This window comes from Dreissena polymorpha, chromosome 4 (genome assembly GCF_020536995.1).
Source record: "Dreissena polymorpha isolate Duluth1 chromosome 4, UMN_Dpol_1.0, whole genome shotgun sequence".
Classification (NCBI taxonomy): Eukaryota; Metazoa; Mollusca; class Bivalvia; order Myida; family Dreissenidae; genus Dreissena; species Dreissena polymorpha.
This window is the reverse complement of record NC_068358.1, coordinates 58437183-58455416: the sequence shown is the minus strand read 5'-3', so window position 1 is coordinate 58455416 and position 18234 is coordinate 58437183. Positions and strand designations below refer to the sequence as shown.

Sequence of the window (18234 nt, the reverse complement as noted above, 5' to 3'; positions counted from 1 at the left end):
AATACTACGGAATATTTTTACGGGATATCAAGGGCCAACGTTGTGGGACTTACTTCCATTTACTTTACTGCGTATTCAAGTTAATCCAATTTGAATTTAAAATTTTTAATCTACATCTTCAATAAGATCAGTGCGATATCTACTGCTGTTCAAATGGACATTAAACCAACGCAAATGTGCATTCTCGGAGAAAAGGTATTATTATGCGGGAAATAATACACCATCATATTACACTAATGTAAAATCCTATTTTGTTTGACTTGCGACATGTTGGCGTAATCTTTAAGAAAACATATATAAATTTAAGTAATTTGGTTTAATAATGTTTCGTATCCCTGCCTACTAGATCGCGAAATACAATGGAAACTTCCATGCGGTACGCTTAATATTTAACTATACTTCAAGTAAATTAATAAATTCGCCCGCGCCGGAAAAAGGCAAAACTGACGAGTGATTATTCTTCTGCGATTAACGCATCAAATGTCTTTAACATAAATGGGTCATTTCTCGATTCCAAAATGGAAAAAGACCTTATTTTCTCATTTGTATCCGAGCATACCTTACCATTGATTCAACCAAATGCATCGACAGACTAGACTCGTCTTACTACTCCATCCAACTGGTCAATGAATGCCTCGGACAAAATGGGTAAAATAGAAAAAGATACGGAGAAAGAATAGAAAATTAAAGTATCGTCATACAGTTAAGTGAGGCAAAACATGAAGAGAACGCAAACATGTTATCAATCATATGATTTAACTAAACATAACATCGAAATTCTCAAACAACAGGAAAACACGACTTTTGACAAAAACTGTAAGATTTTTTTCAAAAATCAGTATTACCACTGCTGTGTCTAAAACACAAGCCATAAATGACCCAATAATATTACAACTGTCTTAAACACAGACCATATATGACCCAATATTCAACAAGGACCGAATGGACTGCTTAAACTGCCAGTGGTGACAAAGATAAGAAATTTTTAATTTAAAAATGTGGTCACGTTGGAGATAACCTCAGTGAGTACTGACCCACAGGTCGGTAAGATAGCGTTTATAAACTAAAAAAGCGTGAAAGCGTCAGATTGCGAGTATGATTTTGGATACTTTATTAGGTAGAGTTTTTTTTCTTTATTTGATTATATATTTTTATATTATATTATATATTTTATACAGTTTCTTATATAAATGCATGTCGATTTTTGTTTTTATCTTTACAGGCCTGTTAACATGTTTAGTGTTACTATTGTCCTGTGCTGGACGTGTAATGGCCTCTATATGTGTTTGCACACCCAGCCATGAAGCAACACCAGTGTACGGAACATCAGATTCGTTGTCCGAAATAGTTGGTCATATCAGTACAAAAACGTGTTTGCATGGTGAATTGGTAAAGGGAAAGGATTGGCTTTTGTTGTTAGGCAGTTCGGTAAGAATTATATTATAAGCTTATTATCGCAAGGTATATTCATAACATGTATAGGCTGTTAGGAAGATAAGTTGACGTTTTTGCATTTAATGCTTATAATGAACCTTTGTGTGGAGATGTCTCTCTTGCTGCAATAATGACTAGTTTTAAAAATGCATTAAAACACTGATTATTTTATATTAAGATGTCTAAAGTCATTAATTTATCTGCGTTAATCAATTTATTTTAGGTCCTTCGAAAGCATGCTAAGTTTTTGACAATATTAATCTAAAGAGAATTCCCGTTTTATATTTTCAGGACTATTATATCAAAATACAGAAACTGATAGCTTGCCCAAATGACCGAGAAGAAATTGAACGTAAGTAACTCTTGAGTAATCTTTAAAATTGTGAAATCCGACTTAAGCTCCTTTTCAAACACTAACTTCAAACATTAAATTATAAATAAGCTCCGTATTTAGCTGTTTGCGAAAACGGAATTACCATTAATTAAATAAGCGTCATACAAGTACGTTGATTTGCAACAGTGCGTATTGTAGTCTTCTATATATTTATTATCAGCAATCATAATCAGGATGCCAAAGGGAACCGAAGCCAACCACAACACTGACCATAAGCGTTTTCTGCTCGGTAATGTAATATCACGACTCTCTTACTCGAACTACGCATGGAATTAATAATAATATTGTCGACATTTGTAACGTTAAAATGTTTGGGAAATAAAAATTTGCCTAGTTTTCGTACACATGATAGCAATAATAAAAAATGAGATAATAATAGTATAGCTGTGCCTTTGTTGTTTTTATTTCAGACAGTCTCAATCAAGCGCAGTGTAACTTCGATGTCAACTCGTTGTGCTCGTGGCGTAACGTGCACGGTCTCGATGACTTTGATTGGGTTTTGTATCGATCATCAACACCCACGGACGACACTGGGCCAGACTTCGATCATACAACACGCAATTACTCTGGTCGCGTTATATTTTGTGTAATATTTCCACGAGGTTTAATGCATATGTGTATAGCATCAACGTTATGGGCATGGGGAAATATTAATTTGTCTAGATGAATTGGTTACTGTGCTGTGCCCTGGTTCCTCATCTTTCATTTTTATATTAACAACAAACTATAACAACATATTTTGCTAAACAGGTCACAAAAGATTGCATGGTGAGCTAGTTGTAGTTTGTCTATGTTTGCTGTGTGCGGTAGAAACTTTGAGATCACAAACATTTTATAGGCCGCCGGATTTCCCATCAATTCCTGACGAAACTTGGTAAGTCTATTTATATAGGCCAAGTTCGAATCTTCGTTGCGTGTTTCCAAAGACTATGTCACCAGGTCAAATCCTGTTATCACTCTAGAAGTCACATGTATGACTCAATCTTCATGAAACTTTGTCGGTATCTCGAGAATTAATTTGCCAATTTTAATCTTGATAACATGCGTCAAAACTAGGTCACAAGGCCTTATCTGAAATAAACCTTGTAACCACTGAAAAGCCACATTTATGACATTATTTTGATGTCTCTTGTTCAGTATGGTTTTGACAATATCTTGATCAAGTTCAGAACTGGATCACGTTTATCTTAAACCGATGAGACCATGTATAATATGAAACAAACCTTGTTAACACTCTAGAAGGCACATAATGAGTCAATATTGAAGAAACATTTTTTTTAGTGACAATGTCTAGGCGAATCAATTTCCACCAGGCCAAATATGCAAACAGCAACTGTAGAAGCCAATGTTATTATTTAACCTTTATGAAACTTGATCAGATTGTTTATCTGTACATATCCATAAAAAGAGTAAATATTTGTGACTTTGAGATGCCAATCATTAGGTCTCCAGGTCAATCTTCGGAACACTTTGTAATTTTGTAATTAAAATGTTCTCCAAATCAAACATGTTGCGTAGAATGCCCATATCTTGCAACTAAGGCCAGACACGAACTATACATGATTACCCATTCTAGTTACATGTATTTCGTATTGTTTTTAATGTTTTCAATGTCAATTAATAACGCATATATTTAATCTAGAATGAAATATGAAATTCAATTCCTTTAAGTTCCTATTCCATATTGTTTTTTCAGGATCGTACATATTCACAGAGTCAAGTGCTCCGCGAAACTTGTTGGATACCGCTTGGATTCAAAGTCCTACGATTGATGTGACTTTAAACCCCCTGCATTGTTTCCGGTTCTGGTACCACATGTATGGCTCTTCGATAGGTCGACTTAACGTCTACCAAGTAACCAACGGTGGGTTACCTGGCAAGGTTGTTTGGTCTCTTACTGGCGACCAAGGAAACTCGTGGAAAGAAGGACAAGTGCCTCTAAATTCGAATCAAAGTTATTCGGTAAGACCTGCTGGAATAATTATTTGACCGTTTTCACATGTTTTATTCGGGTAATTGTTTACATAAACAAACTGGAAAATCAAAAACATGCATAATTTCACATCTATCTTACGTAGATTCTCCTTAGTGGGGTAATAGGCAATGGCTTTCAAGGTGACATTGCTGTAGATGACATTAATGTGTCGGTTGGTTATTGCGAAGTCAAACCATCCAGCGCCTCAAGGACTGACGTCACAAACACCACAACAACAACCGGTGCCTACATTTTTTCATGTACCTTTATTGCTAGAAATACACTTGCATTAATATCAGATAACGAAAGTTAAACATAAAAAAGACATATTACAAACAAACAGTTTTATACAATATACATAATATTTATTCACTAATTTTAAGTAAATGGCCATTGTAGTGCGAAACTTTTTAATTGAATACATATTCAAATCTGTAAAATTTTATTCTCGTATTAAAGTTCGAAAACAAAACGAAATTCAGACAACGATTGACTATGCCTTTTAAGAACTACGTTTAAGTTCTTTTAGAACACTGGTTATGCTATTATTTAAGGAGAGTTTTCATACAAAAGCGTGAATAATAGAATGAAATATATCAGCATTGAAATAAGTATTAAAGAACAAATTATTTGTCAATTTCTACGTAAGCTCAGAGACGCTTGGCCTCGAAGACGAAAGTCCTCTAATAATGTTAGTGCTTACATAGAAGTGTTGATTTCCCTTACAGTGGGCGGGTTTTGGGTGCTGTGGAATCCCTGGACATCTTGTAGCGTCACCTGCGGTGGAGGCAGCAGAAACCGTACTCGGGAATGCAGTTCCCAAATTCCTCAACATGGAGCATACTGTGTTGGAAACGATACAGATACTGGGTCATGCAACACGCACCTTTGTCCAGGTTTGAATACTTTTAATTTTGATCTTGCCATCAACTCGGCAATATTAGATAACGCCAAGATGGATTAGGGCCGTCTCAAATAAGTTAACGCTATTTCATGTGCAATTGTTTTAAAATAAAATACAGTATGAACATTTGTTAATTTCTTGTTAAAACGCATAAGGTATAAGCAGACCACTGGAAGCGGGTTATATCGGGGCAATATCGACTTCATACGAAACGTATCGGTTTCTGTCGGTATATTTACGGATATTGGTAAATGAAGGCAATGTCAAAGAGTGAGATAATACATTATTTTATGTTTTGTAAATAAAAGATTTACTAAAACAAAACATCTAATTATCTGTCATAACCAGTAACTTATACTTGCATTCATGTTTAATTTATTCAGTGTAAGTTTAAAAAATATTGCGTTTTGGCTTCGTGATTATAAGTATATACATTCGCATAAGTCTTAAACACGAATATGAAATGTCGCAACACAGTAACTTACCGACATAAATCGTCGTGGAAGCATACTAGTTACACTTGCGTGTTGACGTGGCATGATACACGTGGCGTTTATTTACGAACGTACTGTCAACGGTGCTATAGGTATGCAGTGTATTAATGAACAACTTGAATGTTTCATTTTTTCTCCGAAAATATATATTAAATCACAGAAATCCGGCTGAAAAGTGGCCATTTTTTCCCTGTACCCGGCTATGAGGTGCATAGTAAATCTTAAAATGTTTTTGTTGTTGTTATTGGACATGTTTCTTAAGAAGAATCCAAATAATGCCAGCCTGTTATCATGGACGGTTTTGAAAAATTAACATACATGTTTATGACTTTTTCAATCGGAATAGTTTTAATGTATAGATATGCATTATTGTATATATTATAATTTTATTTTGATATTCTTATACATAGTAAGCATTAATAAAAAAGAGCAGCTATTGTTATAATAAACAAATGATAAAGTTGATGAAGATGGCGTCCGAAATGACTGTTAGAAACAAGATGGTTGCTCAAAAATGGCTTATAAAACCAAGAGAATAAATAATTTCATACGAATGATGAATGTGTACAAATAGTACAAGTTGATAATTATAATTTCATAATTGTCTGATAAAACGAACTTCAATAACACATGTGCATAGTACAGTGTAATATGAACATATCTACCTCATCTTGACCATTCCAGACAAAAATTATCTTTGTGCACCGAACGTTCGTCAAATGAATGATTTGTTTTATGAAAAAAAAAAATCATAAAACAAAATAACATGTCAATAGAAAAACCATAATACGTATTTATCAACATTTGTCCGCAAATGTCATGAGCAGATCACATTTTAAAAATAATCTTATAAAGTAGTATGCTAACCAGTTTAGCTCATACAGTGAGTTGACTGGCATAAATTGATGTTCTCTTGTAAATATTTATTCAGTTTACATATTTTGTCTTTCTAACCGACACGTACATAATACAGTGCACTATAAGTCACAACCTCTTCTTTCTCATCGACAAACTAAGAAATATAACAGGCTGGTTTGTTCTGATCTTTTTTGCAGTAAAATATGTACACCTGATCCTTATGACAAAAAGACAGTAATGGTAGTCGCTCAGCTTAATTACATGATCACCTAAGTGTTGAACATGGGTTATCGCTTGTACATCATTTCAAGCACATACGAAGGAGCCGCTTAAGCGACACTTCCATTCTACTGTAATGGGCAAAAGGGTGATTGACGCCTAGTCTTTTTGCTCACCGTTTTACATAGATTCATATCTGGATGGTCTGCATCTAATGCGCGTTTCCACTGAAACGCCTGTATGTGGGCACTTTTGATGATGCAGTAAATTTGCAATCCGTGGTTGATGGGCAAACCCGGCTTGTCCTCCTTGGCTGCTCGGAGTTTTGTGTCTTAATATATATATATTTCCTCTGTATCATGTTTTCCATAGCATGCTGAGACAAACCTAGTCGATTCCTTCACATCTTCGTTTATCCTAGCTGTCGTATCGCCTAACTTTCTAATAGAGTAGACTGCGTTCCGAATATTTTAAACCCTAACCGATACCAAAATATTGATTTTATACCCGTACATATTTCAGTGAGCGCATACTGAACTCTAACGACCAACTTGTTTGTTTGCGTATTAAAGACTCATAATTCTTTATTCGTGCATAAAGCTGTCAGGTGTTGTTGGTTATCAGTGACAACTAGTATAACATTTTATAGTACTTGTTACATTTGCCATGTTAGTTTGTACACAAATGAAACATTGGAATGTCTACCTAATTTTTTGCTGAACGCCGGGCATTGGCCGAACACTAAATTGATATAACATTGTTTTATCTTGACTTATACAAGACTACACGTTACAAGTGTAGTCATGTATCGTTCTGTCTATGTGCCAGTAAATGACATACAGGAGATCCATATATAACTGAAAATGTGATCTGGTTATCAATGTACCGTTTAGAAACTTCTACTTTTAATTAATAAAAAATCGCTTATTTTGGGTTTTCCTATCTTAAGTTCCAATGTTTTACTAAAAATGACAGTATGCACTTGATCCAATTAACGGCTTTTTATATGGTTAATGACAGCTCCTCTAGAACAATCTTGTAAGCCAATCACTCTTAATTAATCAGATTGATATCACACCAAAGATTGCAACGCTTATGTGCTTTCTAGACACAACCTTGGTTTCAACCTTTTTAGATGTTGGTCAGAAAAAATTGTTCGGCCATGAGTTTTCAAATTCTGCTTATACCTCAAAGATCTTCCTTTATCCTGATGCAAATAGGCAAGCTCAAACTCTAAACATAGAGAGTTTCAGGTTCAAATGTTGCAGACATGGCCATATCTCATAAAAGTAGTTTCTACGAACCTGTCATCCATATTGCATTCCATACCCATGGAACATGTCTTATTACATGCTCATCCTTCAAGAACTTGTCTTGTACACTTTTTGACATTTTCCCATTGGCCTAAGAACTTGTCTTGTACACTTTCTGACATTTTACCATCGTCCTTTTGCTTTTGATAATACAGACCGTATATCGCCTAGTTTGTGTATGCAGCATCAAAAGAGAAGTGGGGTCGCATGAGCTTAAAGGGACTGTCAATCACGCTTGACGAACAAAGAAAAGTTCTAAAATACCGTATTTGTTTACATTATTAGTTTATATTGATTAAAATATCACGACTGGTTTATTAAATTACTTACAAAAAGTTCATATTTTCAGTATATTCGGTTATAAAATTTTGCGATGTAAAATCGAAAGTTCATTGCGAAAATAGGTGACATAACGATAAACACACTATAAATAACGCAAGTAGATTGATCATTTTATATATAAAATATATACAATTCACTACGCATGCTCAATTTGCATTCCTGGGTTTACCACGTGACGATGATGATCAATCTACTGGCGTTATTTATAGTTTACTAGTAGTTACCCGATAGACATACCCAGTAAAATTTATTACCAAATATACTGAAAATATAAAAACATAACAACTTTTTCAAGTAATGAAATATACTAGTCGTGATATTTTAATCAACATAAACTAATAATTGTAAAATAATACGGTATTTGACAACTTTTCTTTTATTCGTCGTGGTGGTTGACAGTCCCTTTAACCGATGCCAAGTGTAGCGGTAAATCAACTTCTCTTTCTGCTAGAACATCCATTATTATAAGGAATACTGCTTTAATCAAACATATTTTACTCACAATTAAGTGGTATGACTGTTACATGATATGTTGTTAAGATACATGTCTAGATCATCAAATGTTTTAACATTATTTTAAGTTAAATCCTTGCAAAACAATGCCTCTGTCACTTTTCGCAAAGCCCGCATATTATATAATTAGCTCTTCCCATTTCGAATGTATGGTCTCCAACTTAAGTTTTGTCTTACCATTGACTACGTTTGCTGATTGAGCTGAAAACCCCACTCATCGAAATTACTCTTCCTTCAAACTTTCGTCGGAAATAGTAATGGTGAAAGTAACAACAATGGAAGTTACACATCTATGCATTTATCAAAGTGAATCACATTGTGTTAACTGTTTATTATTATTTTTATATTCGGAAACTAGCTATGAATTATAATTAATTTAATTGTGTAGTCTATGCTTACCTGACGTAAATCTAGTAATAATGTAAAGCATATTTGCTTAACAAATATGTTGAATGATGTTCGCATCAAATGTTAAATCTATTATGAAGTACATATGTATGTTACATATGGCGTCTTAGTTTCCCTGTCTTTAATATCTTTATGAATATACTTAATAATACATTCAAGGCATTATGAGGATAATATTTTATGAACTTCACACAATACCGTTCAAACGATTATTCCAGTTTGTATATAATGAACTCAGATCTAAAGGAGTGGAATGGAATGTTAACTATTATTTGCACAAGCGACCATATTGGCAGTATTTTGGATGTAATATTTGTTATTTTATTTCGATAAATTCATGTAAAAAATATTCACCATATTCACATCAAGTTATTTAAGATTGAACACATGCAACATCATGGATGAAGGCATATAGGTGCAGAAACGGCGGCTATATTGGACGCCATGTTAAATTTATTTAGACCCTTAATGATTCCAGCACGGCATCATGCAGATTCTTGATTTGGAATATGTTTCAAAGCAAACATCTATTGAACATTAACTATACAAGGAAAGTCCTGTCCTATTTCATATTCTGCCGGACTATCACATTTATAACGCGTGAACCATTAATTAAGTTGCGAAAATATATATTGTTTATGCGTTTAACAACAACGTTGGCTTTTGATAGTGTTGCATAGCATCAAGAAGAAATAACAAAGACCATAATTGTATTATATGAAATGTGATCAAGAGAGAAAGTGATGCTTTTAGAGACATCGGTGTTAAATATATCAAGCGTAAGGTTATTTTGTGTTGTAATATACCAAAAGTTGTATTTGACGGACTACTTTCCAAACTTTCAAGATCCTACCCCTGTATTCTTTAAAGGCTGATTTTTTTCTTAAATGACGATGATAGTACGTCATTATTTGGGCTATATGTATGGACATTATTTTGTTAAGCTAAAAAAACATATACTTTTATTCGCATGTTCACAACTGAATTTGAAGTATGGACACACATATTTATTTTGGATACATTGCACTTATTTTACAAAGGGCTTATGTATATTTTATTTAACGGGCCTTTTCACGTTTTGAAGAATTGACAAAAACGTGTTTTAGAATCGTTTTTTTTTGTCGTAGTTATGATATTTGTGAGGAAACAGTAATACTGAATATTTACGATGCTCTAAAATATCCATTATATGCAACGATATCTATTAAATTAAAGTCAACGGTCACTGGAGTGCGTGGGGTTCATGGACAGCATGTTCTGTGAGCTGTGACGTCGGACAACACACCAGGAACAGAACTTGTGCGTACGACAAAGTGGCGCCACATGGGGCAAGATGTTCTGGTCTAGACCGCGAGGTGTCGTTCTGCTTACTATCTTCCTGTCCACGTAAGGAGAAATACATAATTTATTTATTTTAATGTTAAATACTGTAGTGAGCTGGTTTTTAAGTACAAAAATTGTTTACCTTTTAAATACTTGTGTGTACAGTGACATTCGGTTGGTCTGGTGTTTTTACAAACATAATAAGTAGAATATGCATATGAATCTGATAATACACAGACCCACTAACATATAAATCAAACCATGTTTGTAATTTACCATTTTTGACCAAGAATCCTGCCACTGTTCTTTCTTGTAAAGTTGACTTGAAAACGGTCCGCTCGTAAACACACTTTTACTTCAATTATCTATGTTTAACACTGAATGTTTATAGCTTAAAATAACTCTCCGTTAAAGTTGAGTGCACATATTTCGCGAATCCATGCTTGTTATACGTATATCTTCATTATTTGTATTGTTATTTGTAATGTTCAGTAGAAATCGGCATGTGATTTTTCCACTGTCCGCCATCTTGGAATGTCGACTTGTGGTTAATTTTTGCATAGCAACACACAGCGGTGTAAACATAAATCTCACCGGCGCTATATTTAAGCTTTAGGTAAGAAAGCTGCACTATTTTTAGCAGACGTAAGGTCATTATTTAGTTCATATAGTCTGTTTTAAATTGTTTTGTCATTTAAAGTCTATTTTATTATTTTAAGTGTTAAGCGTGCGAGCGTTCCATAATTGGTCACGGCAGTTATTGTGACCCGTTTTTGGTCACACTGTGACCAATATTTGGTCACAAGTGGAACGCCGCGGCTATATAAAGTGACCAAATTTTGGTCACAAGATTCATTCTAGTCAAAACCTTAAGGCAGGCAACATCCACGCCAATTTTTTTCTTAAAAAGTACTTTTTCTTTTCGTGAGTAATTTAAGTAACTTATAATAACAGTAATACCTTTGTAAGCAGATAATATAGCGAACATTTAACATATTTCATTAAACTTGAGCATTATTTAAAGTATTCAATCTATTTTGGTTATGATCGTTGGCAAGTGTCATTGTTCCTTAAATTCGACGAGGTCCCGTTTACGAGTGTAATGTCCATTGTCAAAAATATCTATTTTGACGCGCAGTTTACCGTCGCAAGATTAAAAGTATTGTAAAACCTTAATAAAGGTTGCAGGTCATTTTGTTGTTGGAAATATAACATTTTGTTGAGTTATTCGTGGAAACTGAATAAAAGTTGTTTGAAGTTGAATCGGACTTTGAGTTAAACATTAACCACCAATGATAAGGAGCGCACTAACGGAGCGTAACAATACATACGTTGTTTCAAGGTTTGTGTATTTACTTTTTTTGCATTAAATCTAGCCGTGGCACAGTTTCTATTAGCGAGTGTTCTGGTGCTTATATGAAGATAAATTCTGCTTAATCCTTAATGCCTTTGTACTCTACATGTATGAAAATGCATCAAAAGCTAAGTGCTATCATAGCCCTTAAATAACGTCCAAATTCGTATGTAATGTGTTGTGTTATTATTTCCTCGTGTTCACTTGATCAATACATCCATAGATTTTCGTCATTTTATCAGCTTATTATTGTAGCTGATTTTCGCTAAATTATTTTGGTGTGTTTGCGCCATGGCTCATCTTTAATTTGTATAATCGTATGATTCAGAGTCTTTGCCATATTTCTTTTGTATATGTGTACTTGGCCAAAGGCAGAATCCCGGATTGCCATTTAACTTTTAAACTTGAATGCATGCGTTTGAAGCAGTCACGTCCACTCGTCCTTGTTTGTGCATAGCACTCGAAAATTCTACTTACGCAGGATGCCTTATCAGTTGGGGCGTCTATGTTCCTGTTGTTTGCGCAATATGACATTTTAAACGCAATCGTGGAAATATAAACGTTACACGCTGCATGTATGAAATATGGTCTGACATAATTATCAAACTAATATCTTGCCATCAAAACCACGCAAAATAAAATAATTTGTGTATTTTAGCAAGAAGAACCTATACAATTATTTAAAGCCCATTTACTCTCAAAATCAACGAGTATTCCATACAATATTTCGAAAAAAATAAAGTTAACACATAAAAAATCTATATTCCTTATAGCAGTGGCCATAATTTCAACGCTTGATGTGGTCTGGTAAAATAGATTTAACAAGATACAAAATGCTATTTCCGGTATTTTTTGCGGAACAATATATTAAACAAATTTTCATGTATCAAATAAGTGTTCGTGTGTCGTATGAATAGAAATTGCAAATTAAAATGAAATAAAGTGCTCCACAATCGAGCATTTTGTATCACTTTCAATCTATGTCATACATACATTGAACACACGTAGATATATTATGTGACAGAAGAGCAGTCCATGCACATCAAATGAGAGATCTCACAATATATGCCGTATAAGCTACATCACTTAGTAGATTTATAATTTGCTCTGAAGATGTCAGAACCGGTCGGCAAATATTGGCGATATATGAAACAAATCAAACTTTGCGATTTGCGTTTAAGTGATATATTAATTATAAACTGCATTAATTTTTTTTAGCTCATTATTTGTTCTACATGGGTATATGTGGAACACAAATATAACTTAATTAGCCGGAATACATTCAAAATGAAATTATGAAGACTTGAATTATGTTGAATGTTGTTTTTTTATAATATATTCTTTTTATTTTTAAATGGCATTTTAAGTGCTTATAGTTATAAATGATTTTATGATTGACCAGCTTAGGACAAAATGTCAAGTTTTCAAAATCACCCATGCCCACATTATCAGTCAAATGTTTAAAGTGTTTGCTATTTTATTGATGAAGAGGTTTATAAAAAGGGCCTTTAAGGATGATTTTGAACATATTGCTGTTTTGGTACGTTCTTTAGCCTTGTTAAAATAGGTAGCTTTAGTCAATTGTTGTATTGATTCATTTTTTTATTTTAAAGGTAATTGTGTAAAATAGTACGCGTTGTGTTTAGTTCACAATTCATTTCAATTAAATACAATTATATAATATTTTAATTGTATTGCAATATGAACAAGTGAGCTTCAGTTTTACTATTTAATTAGGCTAAAACATCAGGACCAGGGTAGAGACTCTTGTTACCATCCAATCTTTTATTTCAGAAAGTATTATTTTAAATCCATGTGACTGGAAGTAACACAAGTTTTATTTAAGGAAATGTTTCCTCAAATTAATATATCCAGGTAAAATAAGCGTAATTCACTATTTGCTGCAAATGGCGATTACCGATGGGCTTCGACAAGATATTACTCCGTATAATGTGTCGCCTGTATCATTGTTTTCTATAAAATAACAATGCATTTCAAACGTATAATTTTGTTTTGTCAACACACGGACAAACTCTCAGTTTAAGAATACACACTTTGTTATCGGACTGTTAAATAAGCAGCAATGTTATTTAGTAGAACAATTAATATACAAAGTCTACGACAGCCCTAACCCATCCACAAACAACGTCTACGACAGCCCTAACCCAGCCTCAAACAACGTCTACGACAGCCCTAAACCAGCCTCAAACAACGACAAAATCTCCCGTTCGTAAGTAAACATGTGTTCAAATAAATGTTTGGTACACAATCATGTAGCTGATACTAACGCATGATGACAAGGTGACCTCTTGTCCGCTGGTCATGCAAAATCTATCGAATAATTATAAAGTTGAAGGGCTTTATTTTCTTCTAGTACGTCTTTCAAATTTTACTTAAACAGTAAAAATACGCTGATGACAGGTTATGTTTATAAATAGACCATGGTTAAGTTTTCAAATATTTATTAATTTTCTGAACAACATTATATATCATAATACAAAATACACTCGGTATAAAAAAACATTGAAACGACAGAAATAATTCGAATAGAGTTTCTCTGCCTGAGGTAATATTTACACATAGTTGGCAATGTGTTGAGAACAATATAAACTGGTTCAAACCAGACATAGGAAATATGGTTGATAAATATGCACATGTTTCAAAAAGATAAAATAAAAAAGAAATAAAAAAGAAGGATTGATGATTTAATGACTTGGGCATTAAACAACTACTACTCATGACCGGGTTGTTACGAAAACAAAATGTTGGCCATATATAAACATGTCCGAGTTTACAAAAACAAGTTTTATATCCATAGCTCTTGGATGGGGCGAGTGGGGACCTAACATATGCCTGGAAACCCAGGCTAATATACAGGGGACTAGGTCTCATTGGAGAACGTGTTACAATCCGACTGATAAGCCTGGGATCGGTTGTTATGACGGCGATGTTCAAGAGGAAATCGCAACTCGACAATTCTGTTATGGAGGAGTTGGGATTCCGTGTCAACGTATGTTGTTTAAATCTAGTTTAGCTGAAAAGTGATTTTTGTTTCATGAAACCTTATCACACATTTCCCCTATTAAAATAGATATCAGGCTTTTCTCCGATTGTTTCTTGTTCTGCGATGTTACATATGCGATGATTTTTGCTACCTCACATTGTTGTCAAAGCTTCACGGTGTATTGTTTTATTTTAGAGGCTGAAAATGTGCGAATAATAGCAAGCAGTCAACTGTCGCTTGGAGGCAAAGTTACGTTACAATGTATCGCCGATGGTGACCCAACGCCGCACGTAAAATGGAGCACACCGAAAGTAAGAATCATTGTGGTGACTTAAAAGCCCATAAACTCTCAAAATCAAAGCATATTTCGTACAATATTTTGAAAAATAACACATAAAAATCAATTGTCCGTATAGCAAAAGCCAAAATATCAATGCTGGATGTGGTCTGGTAAAATAGATTTTAAAAGATACAAAATGCTTTTTTGCGGGATAATGTATTTGACACATGTAATAATGATACGATAGTACTATCTTTTCTACATTGCTAAATATATTATCATTGAAACATTTAAAACGTATTGCTTTTTATTTGTCTAAAGGTCATGTCTATCTTTTTTACAAATTTATTCAACTAAAAACAGTCCTGTGCCCCAGAGTTTTTATTGATTGCGTGCTGAATGTTTTGGAGCTTATCCATATAAAACTTATTTAGTCATAGTTGAATTTTCATCCGGGCTCAAAAGGCAGCGTTATTTGAAATATCATAAATAGCATTGATGAAAACATATGTGCCAACCATTACGAGAGATGTATCATTAGCAAACTGAAAAATTGAGAGATATTTTCAATCTCTATTTATTTAATTGCATAATAAGTTCTTATTTGAATGTAAAAAATATCAGCACAAATAATAAATATTAAGGGATATAGTTGAGTTTCTTTGTAGATAGCCTCCTTCTATTGTGTTTGACTGTGATAAAGCCCATTTATTTGAATTCACTTCATGGTAGTGCAAAGGAAAATAGAAATCATTTGTTTAATGTACCCATTTAAAATAGTAGAATGTTATATTTATCAAAATCAAAATCAAGGGTTTCCAACTCCTTTTTAAAGTCGATTGGCATCAATAGTCCAAGGATGGAAAATGTTATTCTCTGCATTTTTCGTAATATAATATAGTGGCCTAGTATTCTCAGCAATATAGCTGCCTTACAGCCCTGTATGATCTTCAGAAATTAATGTATCTGATACCAATGATCCCAGATGCAAGCTACACAAGAGCACCGCATAACGGGTACCAATGCTCGGCTGCGGGTGCAGTTTTGAATAAATGAAAGCTTGTTATAATGTTTTTTTAGAGGCTACAGTGACCTTGACCTATGACCTAGTGACCCAAGAATTAGGTTTGGCGTGTAGAACCCATCAAGGTGCACTTCATATGAAGTTTCAAAGTTGTAGGTGGAAGCACTTTGATTTTAGAGCAAAATGTCAAGGTTTTAGCACGACGCGGACGTTGGACGGCGGACGACACGACGAGCAGGCTATGACAGCCGAGCTTAAAATGCCATTTGAACGTGTAAAGTGACCTTAGGATAATTAGACGATATCTGGGTTTATTATAATCAAATATAAGTAAATACTTTGTTTTTGAATAGCCGACCTGTTTTCAGAGGTCAAATCATAGTCGATGTTTCCAGAGGTCAAATCATAGTCGATGTTTCCAGAGGTCAAGTCATAGTCGACGTTTCCAGAGGTCAAATCATAGTCGATGTTTCCAGAGGTCATATTATAGTCGATGTTTCCAGAGGTCAAATCATAGTCGATGTTTCCAGAGGTCAAATCAAAGTCGATGTTTCCAGAGATCAAATCATAGTCGATGTTTCCAGAGTATAAATCATAGTCGATTTTTCGTTCTTAAAAGGGAGTGTTCACGTTTTAATAGATTGACAAAATGAAAAATAATCATTTTAGATTCGCAAATTTTCGTTGTAGTTAGGTTATTTGTGAGACAACTTTTACTCCAGGGGTCATTGGTTCGAGCCCAGTTGAGAGTTAATTTTTTCTTTCTTTTTACTGGAGCTTCTTAGATCCAATCTTTATATTTATTAATATAAAGCATTTAATGACAAACTTCAATACATGCCATAATCTGCGTAAAGGACTCTTTAATTTCTCCATCAAATTAAACCAATTCTTTAGTACCATTATCTGATCCTGTGCGTTTATCGTGTTTCATATTTGTACTGTTATTAATATTTCCTATATTAAAAGTGTAAGTTAGCATTCTAATTGATATTGTGCATTACTTTTCACCAATCCGTTATGCACTTACTGTAATGAAAGCATATTTCATGTCAATGCCCCGTATCTGTATGAGTTCTTGATTCAATACATGTATTTTGATATTTTCCATGGTTACTTTTTACGCCTTCAATTGTTTTTAATATACATTTTCTTAATTTCCTCTTGTTGGATTTGTAGCTTGAATATGAAATGGATTTCATATTTCAAACAATAAGGTTTCTACAAACAGTAAATCGTAAAAAGAAAACTATAATCAGTAATTTTCTTAAAAATTTCAATATTCAAAATTATAGACATGTTAGATATACTACTGCTTAACTTCTTCATTTTTTTGTGTTTAACAATAAAAACTAAGTTATGAAATTACGATGTATTAAATTTCTGTAGCTCTTTTCCACGTTTTATTTTTCTACATTTCAATTCCAACGAACTACGGGGGTACTGAAATCAGTTGCTTGCGTTTATGTCCGATTTTGGTGATGGTTTCATGCAAGTTGTGATGTGATTTAATATATGATTACAGGGGACCATCTGGTCAAGGCGCAATCTTGTCATAGATGGTGTGACAAAGGCGGACGAGGGTGAGTACGTCTGCCACGCATCCAACCTTTGTCGCTATGGAACAGACATTAAAGACATCGAGACGAGGAAATATATCAGTGTCGTTTAGCCTAGCGTAACAACTGTTTCCGCAACTGTCTCCATATTATGTATTTATTGAGTATCTTTGTAAAGAATTAAAAACATACATATTGAAAAAGAAAGTTTTTCTGATTAAGTTGGCGATTGAAAAACATCAATTCTGTACAACTAAACGTGTGCAACTAATAAGTATGTATAGTATTTTAAACAAATAACTTTCTCATAGAGCCGAAATAGTGTAAAAATTTAAAAATATTGGCTAACATATGCGGCCAATGCGGGAGATTAATGGGACATGAAAGAAAAACCGACTAAAATATCATGTACAGCAAATTTCCTCCGTAAACTGTCGCGCAGAAATTCATTGAGGTGAGTACAGGTAACACCCAGATATAAGACAATCTACATGCATTAACGTTTGCTTGTTTTTAAGGATATGGATGCCTCTCAATTAAAAAAACTAAGAAAACTAACTAAGTAGAAACAATGTTCATTCTCCGCAATATGCAAGTTTGCATACTTGACTTCATATTGGCTCTGACCTGTCTTAAAAATAGACATTCACGGAAATGTCATATAAATAATTCCCTAACATTATACGAGCTAAGTTCAACATGTTTAAAAATTTGAAAAATGATTTTCTGTAAACCTTAGATCATTCCATATTTCTTAACAAATCAAACATGAAATAAGAACAGACAGTTTATTCGAATGAACCGTTGTGTTTCTAATGCATGCTTTCGTGTCCCCT

The 18234-nt window shown here is 33.8% G+C and overlaps 1 protein-coding gene across 4 annotated transcripts; it reads left to right on the top strand.

Annotated features, from left to right (window-relative positions):
* Window positions 1-1006: 1006 nt before the first annotated feature.
* LOC127877793 (A disintegrin and metalloproteinase with thrombospondin motifs 9-like) lies at window positions 1007-17605 on the top strand. Of its 4 annotated transcripts, none has more exons than XM_052424041.1 (13): window positions 1007-1117; window positions 1223-1428; window positions 1726-1786; window positions 1989-2057; window positions 2239-2397; window positions 3525-3790; window positions 3907-4045; window positions 4532-4699; window positions 10070-10240; window positions 13657-13761; window positions 14350-14541; window positions 14731-14846; window positions 17365-17605. In XM_052424041.1, exons 1-13 carry the CDS (start codon window positions 1096-1098, stop codon window positions 17509-17511), a joined length of 1821 nt encoding a protein of 606 aa, XP_052280001.1. In that variant the 5' UTR covers window positions 1007-1095; the 3' UTR covers window positions 17512-17605. The 4 variants fall into 4 exon arrangements, with proteins under 4 accessions (XP_052280001.1, XP_052280004.1, XP_052280005.1 ...); XM_052424043.1 differs by having other exon boundaries at window positions 1030-1093; XM_052424044.1 differs by lacking the exon at window positions 13657-13761.
* Window positions 17606-18234: the final 629 nt, after the last annotated feature.

Coding starts and splice junctions, on each gene's coding strand:
- LOC127877793 (XM_052424041.1), top strand. CDS start 1,096: ATGATTTTGGATACTTTATTAG. Junction 1,429..1,725: donor TTTTGTTGTTAGGCAGTTCG/GTAAGAATTATA, acceptor TTATATTTTCAG/GACTATTATATCAAAATACA. Junction 14,542..14,730: donor AGTTGGGATTCCGTGTCAAC/GTATGTTGTTTA, acceptor GTTTTATTTTAG/AGGCTGAAAATGTGCGAATA.